Source organism: Cavia porcellus, unplaced genomic scaffold (assembly GCF_034190915.1).
Source record: "Cavia porcellus strain 051 isolate PalLab524CR breed Dunkin Hartley unplaced genomic scaffold, mCavPor4.1 scaffold_27, whole genome shotgun sequence".
NCBI lineage: Eukaryota > Metazoa > Chordata > Mammalia > Rodentia > Caviidae > Cavia > Cavia porcellus.
In genome coordinates this window covers 23,082,817-23,103,690 of record NW_026947510.1, presented here as the reverse complement: position 1 = coordinate 23,103,690, position 20,874 = coordinate 23,082,817, and the positions used below count along the sequence as shown (strand labels likewise).

At 43.9% G+C, this 20,874-nt stretch overlaps 1 protein-coding gene across 3 annotated transcripts in view; it reads right to left on the bottom strand.

The window, feature by feature from the left end:
* Positions 1 to 858: 858 nt before the first annotated feature.
* Positions 859 to 20,874, bottom strand: part of LOC134473609 (serine/threonine-protein kinase MARK2-like) — a 34,665-nt gene continuing 14,649 nt past the window's right edge. The window contains exons 1-3 of one of the 3 annotated variants that reach the window (XR_010043930.1): positions 6,398 to 20,874; positions 3,967 to 4,106; positions 859 to 876 (exon numbers count right to left, since the gene is read on the bottom strand). The exon at positions 6,398 to 20,874 is cut by the window's right edge and continues 14,649 nt beyond it. Coding sequence is in view for 1 of the 3 variants with exons in the window: in XM_063238567.1 (XP_063094637.1) it covers positions 6,457 to 6,469; positions 6,752 to 9,426 (2,688 nt within the window). In the remaining 2 variants the exon portion in view is untranslated. The other 2 variants (XR_010043929.1, XM_063238567.1) reach the window with 2 other exon arrangements.

The following is a 20,874-nucleotide window of genomic DNA, read 5'->3' as shown; positions in this document are numbered from 1 at the left end:
TATCTCAAATCCCCACTGATTCTACAGCTGCCTTTTGGGTGGTGGCATCTGCCAAATTATTTCCTCATATAACAAGGCCATCTCCTGCTCAATGGGCTCTATAGTGGATAATAGCCACTCTTCCTGGCATCCAGATGGCATCCAACAAGTCCAAAATTTGGGAAACATTTTTAATCTTTTGGCCCCAGAAGCCAATAAGCACCATTCTTGATAAATGGTCCCACGAACATGGGAAGTAACAAATGCATACTGACAACTTGAGGTCTCAGTGAGGGCAATGAGTTCAGCCTGTTGGGCCAATGTTTTTGGCTCCAGGCTTGGTTCCCATAGAATCTGAGAGTCTGTAGTAATGGCAGCTCCCACAACCCACTTACCTGGATAAATGTAATTGCTTCCATCGGAGAAATACAAAGGAACTCTGAATAGTGGCTCATCTGTCAAGTCTGGTCCCCAATACAGATGTGGAGGGCAAGGAGGGGCATCATCAGGCAGCAGAGTGGCAGGGTTTGAAGCCGCTGTCCCCTTGAAACTGATGGTAGTCAGATCTAGAAGTAATGCTTGATAATGCATGACTTGGGAGTTGGGCAGCCATTGGTCCGGTGGAGGCTTGATGAGAGTCTCCAGCGAATAGGAGGAGACAATTAAGAATTTTGGTCCACAAGTCAGTTTTTGTGTCTCCTCTATCAGGATGACTACCGAGGAAAACACCCACAGACAAGGTGGCCATCTGGCTGCCACATAATCAAGTCTCTTGGAAAGATAGGCAACAGGCCTCTGCCAGGGTCCCAAACTCTGTGTCAGGACTATGGCTCCTAGAAATTTTTCCACTCGGTTTTTAGTCACAGGGACTGGAATCTGTTGGATGGCTTGCATCTGCTGGGAGGAAAGAGTCATTTATTTTTATTTTTTTATGGAAAGTCCAACAACCAATGCAGTTTTTCTGCCCAGCAGAAATCTCTTAAGCCTGGTCTTTAGGGTCCTCCCGGTTGTCAAATATCTTTTAAGCAACCTCTGATAACTGACTGAAGGGCATTTCCTCAAATCTCTCAAACTTTTGCAATTTTTGCTTAACATCAGTGGCCGACTGGTTTACAAAGGCAATATTAATGGCCCTTGCATTTTTAGGCACTACTGGTGTATAAATGTGATAGGGCTTTTGCACTCTTTTCAGAAAACCCCGAGGGAGACTAATAAGTCTCTGTTGAGCCAATTGCCTCACCTCTGCTCTCTTGGGCAAAAGGTAGGTTTTCTGGGGTGCCCTAATGGCTACTGAGAACAACTGGCAATACCCATAAGGAACCTCCTCATCTCTGGTTGTCCACTTAGGGTGGGACAAAAGGAAAACATGGTTTTGGCATTCTGGATCACAGGCAGGTTTTATCTGGATGGCACACTGTTTTTTTTGTTTTTGTTTTTGTTTTTTTGTCCCAGGGTGGGCCATTGCCCACATGGCAGGCCACTGTTTTACTGAAAGTACATACTTAACAAAAAAAAGGCTTTTTCATAGGTAACAAAAGTAATTGTGCCGCATAATCTCCCAGATATCCACAGCACATGCAAGAACTTGTATTTTATCTCTATAATCACCAGTCACATTAGGCATAATAGTTATTTCTTTTAAATTTAGATCAGCTTATTGTAGTAGAAGATGAATTTTTTTTCTCTGTTTTTTGCAAGCAATCAAAATCTCAACTTTGTCTTTATAATCTATAGCATTCCTGGAAATTCCCCTCACCCAAACTCACAATATTGCAAATCATCCTGTTGAGCTCTTTGCTCTTGATAGCCATAGCACAAAAAGCATTTTCTCTTTTACATTTTTATTTTAAGACAAAACCACTTTTTAAAATTTATTATCAGTCAATTACTTTTTCTCTTGATTTTTAGGTTTTGTTAAAACCTTTAACAAAATGCTTGAAATGACTTTCTTTTAGTAGTCTAAAACTTATGTAATCATTTTATTTCTTTTCACCACATTAAAATGCTACATTTTAAAAACTAACTTCTTTAACTGGCTCAATTATAGTATGACCTGGTTTTTACTTGCAAAAGTTAATATGATTTTTAAAAACCATAAATATACATATATATGCGCACATATATTCACATTTTAACCATAAAGAAAAATACATTTAAAAGACATGCCGAGGTTGCAAGTAATCAGTTGAGGATAAAAACATTAAACAAGGTGCCACAAAAGATAAAACCAACATTAAAGACATAAATGAAGGTTTTTCTGCCCCCAGTTTGGCAAGCTAAAGGAAATTTTTGTTATGAACCTTGAGTCCAATAAGCCACATTGATCCTGCAACAGAAATGGACAACAAGCCCCTAAGTTAGTAAAAAAAAAAATTTATCAGTACCAGGGATTGCTGGGTGAAAACAGGCCCTAAAACACAAACAGGCCCCAACACCCCACATGGGCATAGGTCCCCCACATGGGCCTATGCCATACACACAGCCCCAGGTCCCCCACACGGGTCTAGGCCATACACATGGGCCTAGGTCCCCCACACGGGCATAGGCCACACACATTACAAGTAGGCGAGAGCCCCCAGAATCCAGTGCAGAAAAAGCGCGAGCTTGTCTGCAGTCACTGTGCACATTCAAATTACAAATGGGCAAAAACCCCTACACGGGCCGAAGCCCAAAGTTACGAATGGGCCCCAAAAGCCCTAAATTACAAAATGGGCAAAAAGGCCCCTGGAAGTTGTCTCATTTTATCTGCAGTTACAAATGTGCACACTCAGATTACAAACAGGCAAAAAACCAAATACTTACAGATGTTAAGCCAATCAATCGGTGAAAAAATAATTTGGAGGGGTCCCCCAGTACTCCCAGGTGAGCCCCTTAATCTTGTAATCCACAAACAAGCCCTCCAAAGCCCAAACTCGAATTCAAAAATGGGCATACATATTTTTATTTTAAAAAAACAGCGCTGATTTATTTTATCCTAGGCCCACTGACACAGTGCAGGTGGAGCTTGCAAAAGCTGTGTGTCCCCCTTAAAGCTTTCTAGCTCTTTTGTAGAGAGCACAGTTTATAAAAGGGTTATGGGGGTGGATCAGGAAATCTGCTAAGGAAATGTTTTCCTTAGCAGAGGACAGAGTAGCCTAGCAGTAGTTAATAAACCTTTGTCAGCTTATTTTAGTACCACATCTGTTATTTGTAGAGGGCAACAATGGTTAACATATCAATTAGGTTAGGTTCCCAGGGATTTACAATTTTTTACAGAAGGGAGTATTGATTAACATATGAGGTCACCCAGAGGGGGGCGGGGGGGGTCGCATACAGAACAGTAGGTAGCATTACAGGTACTTTGGCATTATACAAACATAAGGAAGCTCTTTTTGCTAGTATATAGCATTAAAGAAATATCATGACCTTTTAATTTTCCTGTGTTTAAACTTGGATTTATATTACATTTTTTGTTTGTTTGTTTGTTTGTTTGTTTGTCTGAGACAGGGTCTCCCTATGCAGTTCAGGCTGGCCTTGAGCTCACTTTGTAGCCCAGGCTGGTCTGGAACTCACAAGGATCCTCCTGCCCTAGCCTCCTGAGTGCTGGGATTCCAGATATGAGCCACCATGCCCAGCTGATTTACATTATTTTAATAAAACTATATGAGACAAAGCACTTTAAAACAACGGGCAAATAGCAAGCAATTATCAAAAGTAACTGGCAAATATAAAAGCAAAGTTGGAGGCATAAAAATTTGTTACCTAAATAAGTCCCACTTGAGAGTCTATGAAGCAAAAGCAAATTCTCACCTCTTTCCAATGATCTCAGTGGAAGACCTCCAAATGATATAAGGGAGTGAAACTCCTGACCTACTATGTCAGGAGGAGCAAAACACAGTTGACAAAGAATGCCCTAAAGGGGCGATACCAGTTTCCCCAGCACTTCTCCAAAGAGGTGCAAAGCTTAATCAAGGGTCTTCTCAACCCTGACCCAAGCATGCGCCCTACCTTGGAGCAAGTAAGGCAGCATCCATGGCTTCAGCTTGAATCTGTCCCTTGTCATCCTCCTCAACTGCTCCCCAAAGCCACAGAAAGGGCACATTATGGCTGGGAAGGGGTACAACCGGCTGAAGGTGAATTCGTGTTCTCTAAAATCAAAGAGTAAATTTTAGGAACAATAGAGGTAAAGAGTAAAATATATTTATTGAGAGAAAGCAAGCTTCTGTCTGAGAGAGACAGGAGGAGTCCCAAGCAGTGGGACTCTGTCTTTCCCAGGGACGTTTATAGAGGAAAATCATGGGATGAGATGGACTTGTGGGCAAAACTGGGAACTCACAAGGCAGATGGGCATAAGGTAGGGCAGAACTATGGTTAACCAATAAGATTAATAGTTCAGGTAAATTCATTAAATTGGGGACAAATGGGGAAGTGAGCCACTTAGAAAGCAGGCATTCTTAGAGAGCAGTGAATCTTCCCTAGGGGGTTGGAATGGTGACTCCTGACTTCCGCGGGGTGCTAAGAAGCTATTTAGAACATCAGTCCTTATGGATGTATTTGTTTGATCTTTTGTCTTGAGGTTTGGCCCACAGCAGGAGGTGCCTGTCTCCCCTTAGCTGCAAGGTATCTGAGCTCCTGCACTGGCTCCTTCAGGACCTAGCCCTGTCTCCCTGCCTATAGTATTTCTAGCTAACTCAGGGGCCCGAAACACTACTGCAGGCTTGCTGGGATCTGACAGCACGCAGCTGGGCTTGGAGTGCCTCCACTGTCTTCTCTGCACTGGACACTGCAATAAGACCACAGACCGCAGAGGCCTGCCACAGGTTTAAAGTCAGAGAACTTTTTGTCTTTGTGTTTTGTTTTTCCTGCCTGTGTACATTGTTCTCAGCTTTTGTATTTTTCTCTCTTTTTTGGTCCTGCTTTTTGCTCCTGTTTTATCACTCGTTTTCTAAGGCCTGGTAATCTCCCTTTGTACTTCAGTCTTCTTATCTCTCTTTTATTTTTCTATATTTTCTTGGTATCCCTAATAAATTTTCTCCCTTTAGGGCAAATTGCTCTACTGAGTATATACTTACTGTATATAATATTCTGCTTTGCCTTATAGTTGGCTGTGTAACTACAAATCTCATACCTGTGATTAAAGCAGGCATGTCCTTGGTCATAAGAGTTTATCATTTCCTGGCTGTGTTGGTTGCAGTTGTTATAGCTGATTGTACTATGTTAGCCAAAGTGACAGAGTTATTGGCATCAACTGATCTTCTTTGAACACCACCACCTCAGTTGTCTGAGGGGCACAAACAATCCTGTAGTTCTGGACTACAGAACTATAAGAACTGGGTGCTGGGCCAAACAGGCAGCAGCCCTTCATTCCTACCGAACTGAAGAGGCAGGGCTGGGGATGGAGCTCAGTGGCACAGCTCCTGCCTGGCAAACACAAGACCCTGAGTTTGACTCCCAGTACCAAAAAAGAAATTCCATAGTTTCTCGTTTTGAAAAAAAAAAAAAAGTTCCTTTAAGAAAAGAAGAGGCAAAATCTTGGGATGACAGAATCCAAAGCCAGCTACCCCTACAGAACATCTCTGAAAATAGTCATTTCCTTAAGAGGTCCCAATACTAGTAATAAACTACTGACCATAAGCAATTTACAAGCCTCAAGGCAGAAAACAAGTACAAAGATAGAAAATGAGAAAATGCAGAAGCAAGATGCACCATGACATGTGTTATGTGCATGTTCCAACTTGCCCTGAACACTCTCTGGTTCAGATCCTGCCCCAGGTGCTGCAAACACAGACCACAGTTTGGAAGCCACGAATGTCTTCTCTTTACCAAATGTCACTGTTCCCACGGTGGCAAGCAACACCATCACGTGTGGAGATTTCTCTTGTTCCAAACTCTGTCCCCACCACACGCATGCCTGTGTGCCCTCAAGGCTGGATATGAGTCTCTGTTTACTGACACAAGACTTCAATGGGCTCCTTTCAAAGGCTTGCAGACACAGACTTGGGGACAGCATTCAGAAGACCAGGGTTTGGGTCCATGTCTCTTCATGGGGATGTGTGGGGGTGATGGTAGATGACCCCTTGCTCTTCCCAGAACACACCCTACTGCCAGGCACAATAAGGGAGGTAGTGGTCAGGTGTGGTCAGGTCCATGGTACCCAGGTCTCCCTGCATCCTCATGGGAGGTTGTGGTCAGGTCCATGGTGCCCAGCCCTCCCTGTCCCTGGGGCAGCCTCCCTCAGACAGCAGGACACAAGCCAGGTGACTCTCCCCCCTGCTCCTCCTGTCTTCCTCTCGCTGGCTCTCAGTTCCTGGTGCCTGTGCAGCCTTCCCATGCTGTGCACCAACCCCTCCCTCTGCTTCTCGCCCACAGGATACACTAGTGATCTTGACTCCTCCTCTCCCCTCCAGCTCCCTGCACAAAGGGCTGCAAGGCAACTCACTGTGGCTTCCACTTGTGTGGCTGACCTCGCTGTCAGGATGACCACATCCATAGGAGGGATCATGGATCTGCACTACAAAGGCAAGGAGACATGTGTAATGCACGCTCACTGGGAAACACAGCATACAGTGGTGGCTGTGGTCACTCCAGCCTCCTCTGCAGCAGACCCCACTGCAACTCCTCCTACCCACACCTGGCCTCTGCCCACACCTACCCTTCTCCCTCCCCTCCTCTCCTCCCTACAGTTCTTCCCTGACAGTTGAAAATGATATCGAGACACAGCACATTCTGAGGAAGCAGCCGGACCACTCAGACTCCTTGAGTGACCTCTGGTTCTCTACTGTGCAGTACTTACACTGCGACCACCTTGTGTTTGTGACACTTGCACGTCGATAGGGGGCAGCAGCACAGGGCCTGCAGGCAGTCTCTCATGGTTCTCTTGACAGTTTTCCAGCCCCACCTCCTACTGCTGACAGGGGCTGGGGCAGCAGTGAAGGCAGCATTTGGAGTCCCAGGGCTGTGCTGGAAGGACTCACCGGGAGAGGCAGGATTGGGCTGCCAGTATGACTCAGTAGAGGCACGGCTGGTTTTACAGGACTTGATGGGAACAGCAGGGCTTGGTTGACGGGATGCTTTAGGGGTAGCAGGCCCTGAATGGTAGGACTTGATGGAAGAAGCAGGGCTTGGTTGACGGGATGCTTTAGGGGTAGCAGGTCCTGTATAGTAGGACTTGATGGAAGAAGCAGGGCTTGGTTGACGGGATGCTTTAGGGGTAGCAGGTCCTGGATGATAGGACTTGATGGGAGAAGCAGGGCTTGGTTGACGGGATGCTTTAGGGGTAGCAGGCCCTGAATGGTAGGACTTGATGGAAGAAGCAGGGCTTGGTTGACGGGATGCTTTAGGGGTAGCAGGTCCTGTATCGTAGGACTTGATGGGAGAAGCAGGGCTTGGTTGACCGGATGCTTTAGGGGTAGCAGGTCCTGGATGATAGGACTTGATGGGAGAAGCAGGGCTTGGTTGACGGGATGCTTTAGGGGTAGCAGGTCCTGTATCGTAGGACTTGATGGGAGAAGCAGGGCTTGGTTGACGGGATGCTTTAGGGGTAGCAGGTCCTGGATGATAGGACTTGATGGGAGAAGCAGGGCTTGGTTGACGGGATGCTTTAGGGGTAGCAGGCCCTGAATGGTAGGACTTGATGGAAGAAGCAGGGCTTGGTTGACGGGATGCTTTAGGGGTAGCAGGCCCTGAATGGTAGGACTTGATGGAAGAAGCAGGGCTTGGTTGACGGGATGCTTTAGGGGTAGCAGGTCCTGTATCGTAGGACTTGATGGGAGAAACAGGGCTTGGTTGACGGGATGCTTTAGGGGTAGCAGGCCCTGAATGGTAGGACTTGATGGAAGAAGCAGGGCTTGGTTGACGGGATGCTTTAGGGGTAGCAGGTCCTGTATCGTAGGACTTGATGGGAGAAGCAGGGCTTGGTTGATGGGATGCTTTAGGGGTAGCAGGTCCTGGATGATAGGACTTGATGGGAGAAGCAGGGCTTGGTTGACGGGATGCTTTAGGGGTAGCAGGCCCTGAATGGTAGGACTTGATGGAAGAAGCAGGGCTTGGTTGACGGGATGCTTTAGGGGTAGCAGGCCCTGAATGGTAGGACTTGATGGAAGAAGCAGGGCTTGGTTGACGGGATGCTTTAGGGGTAGCAGGTCCTGTATCGTAGGACTTGATGGGAGAAGCAGGGCTTGGTTGACGGGATGCTTTAGGGGTAGCAGGTCCTGGATGATAGGACTTGATGGGAGAAGCAGGGCTTGGTTGACGGGATGCTTTGGGAGTAGAAGGGCCTGGATGGCAGGACTTGATGGTAGTAGTATGGCTGGGCTGGCAGGCCTTGGTAGTAGCAATAGCACGGCTTGGTTTGTGAGATGCTACAGGGGGAGGAGATGAAGATGGCTGATATTCATCTGTATACTCATCTTTGTTTGTGGACTGTTCAAACAGATCTTCAGCCTCACGTTTGTGTGTGGGCTTCACCTCAGACCTCAAGTGGAGTTTCTCGAGTGCCATGTCCTGTAGTAGCAGGAAGGGCGCCATGTCAGGATCGTATTTTCTGCACTTCACTGCATCAATCACCTTCAGCCGGTTGTACCCCTTCCCAGCCATAATGTGCAATATTGCCCTTTCTGTGGCCTTGGGGAGCAGTTGAGGAGGATGACAAGGGACAGATTCAAGCTGAAGCCATGGATGCTGCCTTACTTTCTCTAAAGTAGGGCGCATTCTTGGGTCAGGGTTGAGAAGACCCTTTATTAAGCTTTGCACCTCTTTGGAGAAGTGCTGGGGAAACTGGTATCGCCCCTTTAGGGCATCCTTTGTCAGTCGTGTTTGGCTCCCACTAAATGGGCGTACCCCAGCGAGCATCTCAAATAAAAGTATCCCTAAAGACCAAATGTCCAGTGGTGGGCCTTGGTATTTCTTTTGTAAAAATATCTCTGGGGCAGCATACTTTCGGGTGCCTCCACACGTGGTCACCTCCTGGCCAGGAAGGAACCTGAAAGCCACGCCAAAATCGCTGAGCTTGGGGTGGCCTTCACGGTCCATTAATATGTTCGCCGGTTTCAGGTCCCCATGGATGACTCCCCTGTTATGGCAGTACTGCACAGCCTCCAGGAGTTCTCGGAATATCAGCCGTGCCCTTTCCTCCTGCAGCTTCTGTCTCTCAGCACGCTTGATATGTCGCTGCAGGTCTTTCCCGCGTGCATATTCCATTACCAGGAACATAGTGGTACTATTTTCTGACACTTCCAGCAACTGAATGATATTGGGGTGCTGAAGGTCCTTTAGGATGCTGACCTCCCGTCTAACAGCAGTAGGCCTCAACTTGTCCTTTTGAAGTACCTTCACAGCTACCAGCATCCTTGTGCTCACATGTTCAGCGAGTACCACCTTGGCAAAGTGACCCTCACCAAGGGGCATCAGCACGTCATAGTCTTGATGGAAGTTTCCTGTGAACGATGACATTTCTGTGGACGATGACATGACGTCCAGCAAAGATGTTTTACCCACCTCGAAGGGTGCCCTGATGGAACTAGGCTTTATAAAATCAATGACAAAAATTTCGAATCTCAAAACGCCAACTCAACTCCAAACACCAATCTACTTCACCCACAAAGAGTCTCTGGGGTGAACACCCTACCTTACACAGCTAACTGCTGTGACCTCACAGGGGATCTTGTGAGGTCATGGTGCCAGTGGGCCCAGGCAGAGCTGGTCACCTCCACTTCACTCATCACACTCTTGGCCATGAGGGTCTTTTGATTCTAACAGAAAAATGTTACAAAATGTCTTACTAATGTGAGTTATGGAGATTGACACTTTTGTTTTAGAAATTCAGACCTGTAGGATGCTTCAATATCCCTTTTTGTTTCTGTTCTGAGAATCTGTTCTCAGCATCTGTAATACCTCTTGCATTTAGAGATCCCATGATGTCTACACTCAGCATCTCCAGTTCCTTTTGCTCTTAATTCTTACTGGTGTCAAAGTGATGCTGCAACTTCACTTACATTAGAATAACGTAACGTTCAGTGTATAAAATATGACAAATAAATTAATGCCTGTGCAGCTGACAGCAATTCCCCAAAAACATAATCATTAGACTTATCCTCAAAATCCTTGGAGAGCAGCGGCAAGCACAGTCACAGAAAGGACACCCAGGAGTTGGAGACACATTTATTTACACCAACGGGCACTGATTGGTACATTCCCAGAATATCAGGGCCTGATCTCTGATGGTCTGAGGCCTGTATAGGATAAGCAAGTGGGGAGTACCGGGGCAAAATGGCTTGTTGATTGGGGTTGGTTTATGCAGCGTGCATCACAGTGACCAGCTAGGCGTCTCAGTGACCAGCCGTTTCTTAGAGACAGAACTGTTACCTGGACAACTAAGAACTGCAGTATACTGACTGGGGTGCGGGATATTCTGTTACAGGAGGACAGAAGGAAACAGGTGGACATGTGCTGTGTGAATGAAACAGTGAAACAAAACAAAAAGCTCTCTCAACTAAGCATTTTACATCCAGCAAAACTGTCCTTAAAATGAGGGGGAAAGCTCAGACATTCCTAGATGCAAGCACTGAAGAATGTCCGTCCTTCCTACTAGGCCTGCCTTGGGTAGAGGAGTCCCTTAGGTTGAAATGAAAGAACCAGCTGTGGTCCCACATGCCTGTGATCCAGCACTCAGGAGGCTGAGGCAAGATGATCACTGTGAGTTCAAGGCCAGCCTGGGCTACAGAGCAAGACCCTGGCTCACAAAGGAGAATTTTTTTGCAGGAACTCAAGTCTGAAGAAAAGTCTGTTAAAGCTGAATATGTGGACCTTTATGAAAATCAGGACTGGTTTTGTATTCTACATGTTAGAGGCTCACATATTGAAAAGAAAACAAGGCACCCTGTAGTACTGTATTTCCTGAGACACAGTGTGGCATACGTGGAGGAAACTACAAACTCACTCCCCAGATGTGGGGCAGCATCCTGTATATGGCTATGTTTAACTGCCACGGATTCACACCACCCTGGGGTGGCCTTGGGATTTTCAAAGTTATATCCACGGCATCCTCAAAGAAAACATAAATAGCTTTTACACAGGTGACGAGCCCATTGACTCCAAAACGAATGACTCCTGCAGAAGAGCAGGACAGCTGCTGCTGGAGTGGGGACAGCCACGCCCAAGCCTCTCTCCCAGTCAGCAGCATTCGCAGACTGTGGAGCGAGAACCAGGCCTCACAAGGGGGTGGGCCCTGCCTGGAAACCATGTCATTTTCATTGCTTTGTTGGTTGGGTTTTATTCTTTCATTTTGTTTGATTATATTAAATCTGATGCCATGAACAACTGTTCAAAAGATAGCAAGACGTGTTATGGTAGCCATTCTGGACTTACTGTGAGCTTGTTTTGAAGTCCTTTACTGCAGTCATTGTTTTGTGTTTGTTGTTTCTGCTCTATTCTGTTGTTTGATTTTTACCAGGTCCAAAGGTATCTGCAGCTATTTTGAAGATGATAGAGGCATTATGGTAACTATTGCTGATTTTCTAAGTTTTAAAGACCTGTATCACTTATACTGGTTTATCTTGATCGGTTTTGTTCTGTTTTATTTTCCTTGGTTTTATCCTCTATTTAGGCCAGGGATTTAACTCAGCAGCATAAGATCTGTCTGGCAAGTGTGAGGTCCTGAGTTTGATCCCTGATACGAAAAACATAAAATAAAATAAAATTTTAAAAAATAAAGAAGAAGAAGATGAAAAAGAGCAAGGACAAGATGCTGCAAGGCTCATGAAACAGCCACCTGACAGAGGCAAACTCTTGCAAGCTCTAATTCCCTTCTAATGAAGGGGCAGTGTCTTCCCAATCAAAAGCAGAGACTGGGAGACGAGATGGGAAACCTCATCCAATTAGATGCAAAGCAAGAAGGTAGAAAAAGTACAAAGTAAAAGTCCTCTGTGCCAAATACAGAAGAGTTGGCCACTCTACTGTTGGAGTGGGTCTTTGGTTAAGAAAAGGTTTCAGGAGACACAAGGACATATTAGAGTGTAGGTAGCAACATAACCACATGCAGTAGGCCTATCCTGTACCAGTAAATTTTACTTTAGTGCAATAGCCAGCTGGGCATGTCACTACCTTCCCCTGAGGAACACTGGAAAGCAGTTTATGTGATTACCAACTTGCTGTGTCAAACAATGAAGTGGGTGAGCAAGTGGAAAAGTCTCAAAATGGGATTTTCACCCACGTTGTGCTCCATCTAACTGCTTTTGTGTGTTTATTCAAGCATCAAAGAGGGTTCAATAATCTCCCATTACTCCAGGATTTGTCTTTTTAAAAGCTTTCTTTTGATTTTTCTGGTGGAAATAGCCCAGTTCTGTACAATGGCATGTGAAAACTATATCTTGGAGGAGGTCACAAGTGAATGAATCGTCAGATTACTCATGCATGAGTGATGAAGATGATCCATTATGACAAAACACTTTCATAACAGAAGAGTGTTGTGGATGGATGGATGTCGATGAAGAGGAGGGAGAGGACTTTGAAATTGGCCATGTGAGTCAAACTTCCTGGGACAGTGAAGTGGAGCAAAGATCAACTGATACTGATACTGACCTCCTTTGTTAAGATGACAAAACAATGTGAATACATATTTGACTAGTGAAAATGTTGCAAAATGGCCACATAACCAAATGAAATGATCTAATGTTAATACTAAGTCCAAAAATATAGTGAGGGACTTGGCAAGAGTGAAATGTATTGGACGAATGCTGATACTGCTATTCAAAGTTGGAAATTTTAACACATGAAATGTTACAAGATTCTGTGAAATATACAGAGGTTAAAATTCAAGTAAAGTGTTCTCTATGCACCATTAGCCATATTCAAAAATGTTTTATGACATGGTGCTGAACTGAAAGCATTTATGGATCTGTGTGCTTAGGAGGGATTTCTCATAGTGATTGCAGGAATGTAAAGGCCTCATGGAAAATGATGGGTCAACTCTGGCATAATGCATGCCCTTGTGCATGTGAGGACTTTTTATGCTTTCAATTTAGACATTTAGCTTGAACTTAGCCACAAGGTGTTTATTCATAGAATAATAAACCAGATGATGTTATGAACAGAAATGTTCTTATGGTTTGGGACTACAGTTCATATGAGATTATTTACAGCAGAGAAAAATCCAGCTTTTCTTGTCAGTGAATTATGTGAAGTACTGTGGAGTGCACTGGTGAGCTGACAGGTGAATAGGCACACACAGATTCCTAGATCCACGATGATAAGAGGAAAACAAAAAGATCTCAACTGTGTCCTACAAGAAAATACAGGAAAACAAAACATGCTATCAGTGGAAGTGTCCCTCGTGTATGGAACATGCAAGACTGCCTTGGGTATGACAAGTGCAAAGACTGCTTTGGATATGACAGTTGAAGCAAAGCTTATTTATGTGGTAGATTTTTGTTTCTGTTTACATTGCAGTTCACATAGGTTTCTATTTTTGATGTTATCTTTGATGTGAAAATATATTGATGTGTATTCTTTTTTTTTTTTTTTTGTCTTTTTCATTTTTTTATCGGTACCGGGGATTGAACTCACGACTGCCTACTTGCAAGGCAGGTGCTTATGGTGCTGAGCTAAACCCCCAGCCCCATTGATGTGTATTCTAAAGGCACAACACACAGTAAGAATTTAAGAACTTCTTTTGATATTTTATGTTCCTGTTGGCTACACACTCTATAGCACAATAACCTTGACAAAACAGCAAAACCATTGAGATATCAAGTACATCCTACAAAAAGAGTAGGACAGCAAAACATGTGCTCCCAGTGTGAGTATTATGTGTCTATGGAATACGCTGTGGTCATGTGCACAGACTGATTTAGATGTGATAATTGAAGTGAAGATTACTTTTTTGTAAATTGCTGTTGGTATTTTCAGTGTAATTTGTATAGGAATATTTTTGTTATTTTTTGTAGACTTTATGCCAAAAAATTGTTGATGTTTTAAATTTTGATGCTTTATTATAAACACTCAATAAATATTAAAAATTCAATACTTTATATTTTTTTGTTTTTTTTCCTGGTAAGCCACTGTGTAATATAACAACACTTATAAAAGTAAAGTTAATAACTCATCAATAGAAATATTCTAAAGAATGAGTGTGTGTCTGGTAAACCTATGTTTCTGCACCTTTATGACAAAGTTAGTGTTATGCTCCTGAAATAGTCAAGACCAGGAAAGTTTGCAGGGATGCTGTTCACAGTGTCATCATCTAACCTTGAAGACTCCTCTGGAGGTTTCACCTACATCCTGCCATGCAGACAAGCTCTCTATCTACAGTTGCCAAATCCTGGGAGGCAACACACCTCCTGCAACTGGAGTTCAGTATTCTGTCTCTGAGGTGAACATCAAGACGGTCATACATGTGCCAGGCCCTGGGAGAACTCCTGCTCGTCCTCTGGGAGTTCAGGGAAATCCCTGGGCACTGAGATCACTGCTCCTCTAAGCCAGGGCCTCCCAGTCACTTCTCCTGTTTCTACACTAACAGTGTCCAACAATCTGACAGTTTCAAGGCCAGGGAAGCTAGAGAGGCCTTGCAGCCAGGCCATCCACAGTGTGTTTCAGACAGGACTGGCTGGGCTCCAGCGAGGGAAGTGGTTGCCCTGAAGTCCTGCAGAGTGGTTTTGAAAGAGTTTTGTAGGATATATCACCTGGGTTGGATGTTGCTTTCTTTTATGTGTTGAAATACCTCACTCCAAGCTCTCCTGGTCTTAATGGTTTGTGTTGAGAAGTGTGCTGTATTTCTAATGGTTTTACATTTATAAGTGATTCCTTGCTTTTCTTTATGAGGTTATAAGATTCTGTTCTCACCTTGGACTTCCCAGGTATTGACTGTCATATGTCATGGGGAGATCCTTTTCTGATTGTGGCTACTTGGGGTTTCATCTGTCTTTCTTATCTGCATGTCAGGTTACTTCCCCATATTCAGAAAGTTTTCTGCTATTATTTCTGTCACATTTTTATGCCATATGTGCTGTCTTGTGGTTTTTCACTTATTCTAGTTAGTTGTCTGTGCACCGTCTAATAGCTGTTGGATCTACTGTCCATGTTGCAATTTTGTAAGGTGTCCCTGAGTATTTGGGCACTGACACCAGCCCAAATACAGCCAAATGATCTTCTAACTCCAGTGCTCTGTCTTTGTGATCATTTCTGTTGCCACACTTTGGATACAAATTTAAATCTCCTGGATTTCTGTTTGGTACCATTTATGGACTCAAATTCTTTGCTAAGTCACTCATTTATGTTGTGTATCTTTTTTTTTTTTTTTTTAAGCTCAGGTAGCTTTGTAGTAGTGTATTTTGTAAATTCACTGATCATTTTGTGTAATCTAAATTTTTATCACCTTGAATAATTCAGATGATAATTCACTGTCACTACTGTGGAAATCTCTTTAGTTAGTGTTTTTCAGTGATGCTCTAAGAGGTGTGGTGAACCAACAAGCCTTTCTCTCCATTGTTTAAGTTTTAAGAATATTGTTATCTGTTCTTTTCAAGGGTATTGATGTGTAGATTATCTCTGTGATACTTGTGTCCGTTCTGAATAATCACAACAGTGACCTCATAAGTTGAGAAATTTTTCTATTCAAATTCTTATGACAATGTGTAAAACTGATACTATTTCTACCTTCAGTGCTGGTTAAAATTCAGCAGTGAAGCTATTCAAGCCTGCAGGTACTGGGAAAGTTCTAACCAATTCAGTGTCTTCCATGCAAATGAGGCACAGGCCCAGAAACTTGGATCCTTTTTGTCTTTCAAGAAGTTTGTCCCCTGCATCAAAGCATATTCTCTCTAGTATTGTAAAGCCATATATCGAGTTCAGTCATCCTAGTACTGTAATCCTCTTTCTAGTTTTCCTCCCGATCCCTAAAGTTGTATTTGTAATCCCACTGAAACCTTATTGGAATCCCAGTAAGTCAATTCTAATCTCCCACCACCAATGCAATGCACGGTGAGAGTAAAAACACCAAGACATATTCCAAATTAAGGGCAGCCAAGGGGTCCTAAATCCAATCCCCATGAGAACATGTGGACAAAGACCTTGATCCCAGGCCTCCCCCAGAAGTTATTAACTTGTCCAGAAGAGGGGTGGCTCAGGGATGAGTGACAGTGAAGATGGTGGGGAATTATGTAACTTGAGCTGACTGGCCAGGTGCAAGATGGACATCTCTGCAAATTGAAGACATAAAGATACACAGAAGGATCAATTTAAATAATCCAACTAGGATAGCAATGGAACTGTTTTGGCTGGCTACTGCTTTGGTTTCTGATATGCAAACTCTTGTGCCCTGAGGAGTCATATCTTCTTATCTTGAGGCTAGTACCCAGCTGACATTCCCAAAGCTATTTGCTCTAACGTCTCCCTTGCTTAATCCTGTACACAGAGAACACTATGCTAGGAAACAGGACTGTCTGTTGGCTATAGAGACCTCTGCTACTCTTAACTGCAATGCTTAGAGCCAACTGAAGAGAGAAGGAAATACCCTAGCCAGCTTTTTACATATAAAAAGCACACAAGGAAATGAGTCTCCAAATAATCAAAGTCACAGTAATTGTTTTGGATTCAAAGGGAGTCACTGGAGTTATCTCCCACACTCTAGTATAAAAAAGCAATAAAAAACTGAGAGTAAAAAGATCCAAAGTGATAAAAATCTGAAACAGCAGTATGATCCAAAATCGACATTGTAATAATGGAAGAGAAAGAAAGTGCTTTAAAGGATGTAACTGTATGTATAAGTCTGCAAGATAGGTAGCCATATTAGTAAGTTTTTGTTAGTTCATCAAACAGAATAGTTTGTACTGTCATTGATTGATTGTCCATTTTTTATGCTTTGATTTTGTAACCTGAACAACTACTTCTAGGATAACAATATGTAAGTTATCAACTAGTGATTTCTTACTGTTATTTTTGACTAGTCATTTCTTACTGTTATTTTTTAAATTCTGTATTAGCTCTACCCTTTGTCTGTTCTGCTTTTTTTCTCTTAAAAAAAAAAAAGCTATAATGCAGTGACATCGTAAAACGTCAGCTTTAAGAAGGCTCAAATCACTAACACCTTCTGACAATTGCTGGCTACACTGTAACTGATTATTTTTATAGACTGATGGACTGTACAGGATTTAAACTGTGAGAGTTCTCCTAACACAGCTTCTTCAAGCTTCAGCCTACCACCTATCTTGTGTGAAAACTAAACAAAAAGGAGGAATATGTTGGGAGCCATTGAAACTGGAAATTGAACACATGGCTGGAAGGAAAATAAGGGCAGAGGACACCTGGCTCCAATTCCAATGAACTAAAGACTGTGGCCACCGGAATTTCACCCCTGTAGTGAAATGCAACATGAGGATCTTCTCCTAAGATACTTCTCCTTGTTAACATAATTGGTTACTTGCAAAGTCCTTGAGCCACTCCTAAGGTCTGTTCAATTTCCTGTATTTTCTATTTCAACCTCGTAAATACAGGCAATCCAGAGGCATTCCCTGTCTTAAGCACCAGAGTCCCTGAATTCCATAGAGGGTTTTGATCCTCCTGAGCCCTAGAATCATACCATTTACCTCATGTATTTAAGCTTTTGCTGTACACGTATTTCAAATACTGAGGATCTAGGCCAGGTCCCTGATACAGAAAGTAACGTAAAAGGACAGAAATAACACATAATTTGCAAACACTGAGGAATCTTAAAACCAACCATAAATTGTACAATGCAAACATGTTTTTTGAAAGAGTTTGGCCCAGACAGGACACTGTAGCTGGTAAAGCCAAGGGGCTCTATCTCCCCCACCCCTAGGAATCTACCTCTGGCGCCAAACTAGTGCCAATGGGCTTACCTGTGCATCCCTAATGCCCTCTCAGGCACCACCCCTAACCTATGCTACATATAGGCCCCCACTCCATGTGTTCCACAGAGAGATCAGCAACCCTGGGGTGGACATACCCCACCCCAGGGGATCGGGCATATCTCTCCCTGCATTCTCAAAATAAAGATCATTTACATTTCATACTTATCATTTCAACCACTGCTGGTCCCCCACAGTTCTATCATATGGTTCCCTGAGTGGGAACAGCAGATGAGAGACTCCTGGGCTTTCTCCCAGTTTGAGTTCCCTGCCATTCAGGACCAGAACCGGACTGCATCCTGCATTAATTCCTCACTTCTACACTCAGGAGCTGTAAATTTGTTGCTGCCAGTTCGCAAACAACACCGACCCAGTTTACCACAGGTAAGCAACTCCCGGAGATTGCCACTTGGCCAGGCCCCAGGTGGGTTTTCTCCTCCTTTCCGTGGGTTCCCGTGATGCTCTCACACCTTAAGACAGCCCAAGGCAGGGTTTTTCTGGGCAACCTGTGTCCACACTTGGAGACTCTCACATCCTTTGGGTTCGGATTCCCCAAAGCAGAGTTTTCCTTGACCAGCCCACACTGAGAGACTCTCACGTCCTTCAGAGCTTTTTAAGTTCTCACGGGCAGAGATGTTATTGAACCCATGTGGAAGTCCACTCATAATATTGGTGATGGCCAATTATTAGGAGTTTTGGAGCCATGTAATAACCGATAGGTCTGGAGTGCAAAGTGATGACTTTAAACTTGACAGACCACGGTCCGTTGCCTCATCTGATTATAACTCGGTGGGCTTAGACCCCACACCAGATTCCCAGATTCTATCTTGGGGACCACTTCCTGCCCCCCCCCAAGAACCATACCTATCTATGGCTTATCATACTGATGACAAGTTTACAAAACTCTCTGTCTTTAAGCCTTTAAGCCTTTAAGCCTTTGTTTTGGGAATGTGTGTCCTTTCCTGCTCCTCCAGGATCCCTCCTCCTCCCCACACTTAAAGAGATAACAGCATCTTTCCTTTCAGAGCTTTCTCAGCATCTCTTTGTCTCCTTGCTGCTTCGGTTCCCCCTGCCACGCCCATTGTGCGCGTCAGCCCATTCCCTTCTGGGGTGGGGGTGCGAGCCTGGGCAGTGTTGAGGGGTACGCAGGGCTGCTTTGGGCTGCTTTGGACTTTTGCTCCACCTCCCGGCTCCAGGCTCCACACAGTGTCTCGGCTCTCATGCGACCAGGTCTATGCAGTTTGGCTTTAATGCCACGCCCTAATCCGCACACCCCACGAGCAGTTCCAGCTTTGAGCGGTGCCCTTCGGACAAGGTTCCAGTGTATAAAGTCCCAGCTTCATGCTGCATCAGGCCACCTCCCAGCCCCGCCCGCCACTGCTGCCACTTGCCACCTCGCTGTCACCATCGCCGCCGCCTTGTGTGTTTTTGGGGGCAGTCCTAGTCCACCTGGCATGCTACTTCCTGATGCTCCCCCTGCCCCCACGTTGGGCAGAACACAAACACAGATAAACAGCAGCTCGGCAGCTCCGCTCAGACATGCTATTTTTTTTTTTTTTTACAATTTTCAAACAATTTAATCAAAGTTAAATAAGCCAGCAATATATGAGACTTTGGCTGATAAACGTAAAAAATGGCCACCTGGTAATTTTACCAGCCTTGTTTATCAATCACAGCCTTAGCTCTTCTCCAAAACAAGGAAGGTGGTGAAAACACATAAAATGATTCAATATATTTTAGATTACTGAAAGAAAATCAATTCAAGGGTTTTGTTGAAAGTTTTAATGTCTGAGAAGCGAGAGAAAAAGCTCAACTTCAGGGTATATAGTAAGTTGTAGAAAGCTCGAGAGGATGTGAATAAAGAAAGTGGTTTTGTTTTCAAGTAAAAATGTTTGGCTATGCCAGAATGTGAAAGAAGATAGGACAAGCTCAACGTGAGGGTATATAGTAAGTTGTAGAAAGCTCAAGAGGATGTGAATTTTATTTGTTATGGTTGTAGTACTGCAAATAACAGGTTTGAAAAGAAGTAAATGTGTTCAGAATTTGACAATATTAGATCAGTTTTGGTAGATTTATTCATAAGGTTGGTGAACCTTTACTGCAAAATGTTTCCATTAAAATGAGATTATACTTCAAAAGGTGAGGGCAGACTGAAGCCTTTTTTGTTAAGTATGTAATTCCACACGGCATCCTAGAAAAAAAGCGGTGTGCCATCCAGATAAAGCCTGCTCTCTGATCTGAAATGACAAAACCATGTTTACATTACAGGCCACTCAAAGAGGGCAGTGGGGCCAGCACTGCAGCAGAAGTCAAACTTAAACCTTTTCCCAGCCTATATAACACCGTACCTGATTTCTCTCCTAAATAAAAGAATAAAAATTAATAAACAGGCCATCTAAAAATCAGATGGCATTAGACATTTTAATACCATAAAGAGATACATATATATGACATAAATAACATGTCAGTAGTTCCTAAAGTTCTCTGGACCTTGTCCTCCTTATGGGAAGTCATTTCTAAAGTTATAAATACCCTGTTGACTCCAGCATACTTACTTAATTCTACAGATACCTTCCTCTGTAGTCCAGATCCCAAACAAAAAGGCAAAACTTGAGCTTCAATCTCCACAGAGACCTTCTTAATATGGCTTTTCATATTTTCAACAACAGAAAGAACACTAGTGACACTTGGAGTTCTGAGACAGGTAAACTTACACAAGGTGGAGCTGCCTGCCCCCCCCCCCCATGGACCATGCTCAAATGCAGCAGAAGACATTGGGCAAGAGAGTGCCCCATCCTGGCATTCTTTGAGACCTTACTCCAGGGCTACTGGACTGTCCTAGCCACCAGAGAGTGGATAAACCATCCTAACTTCCAGCCCTCACAGGAAATGTCAACACTGCCAGAATTGTCGCTGACAGAAACTTGCTGCTGAAGACTGACGGGGCTCAGGGCCAGCAGCCCCTTTTATGGGTGTCTGTCTCAGAGTCCAAGTCTCACTAAAAGTCTCAGGTAAGACATTCTCTATACTTGTGAACATAGAAGCCATATGTACAGAA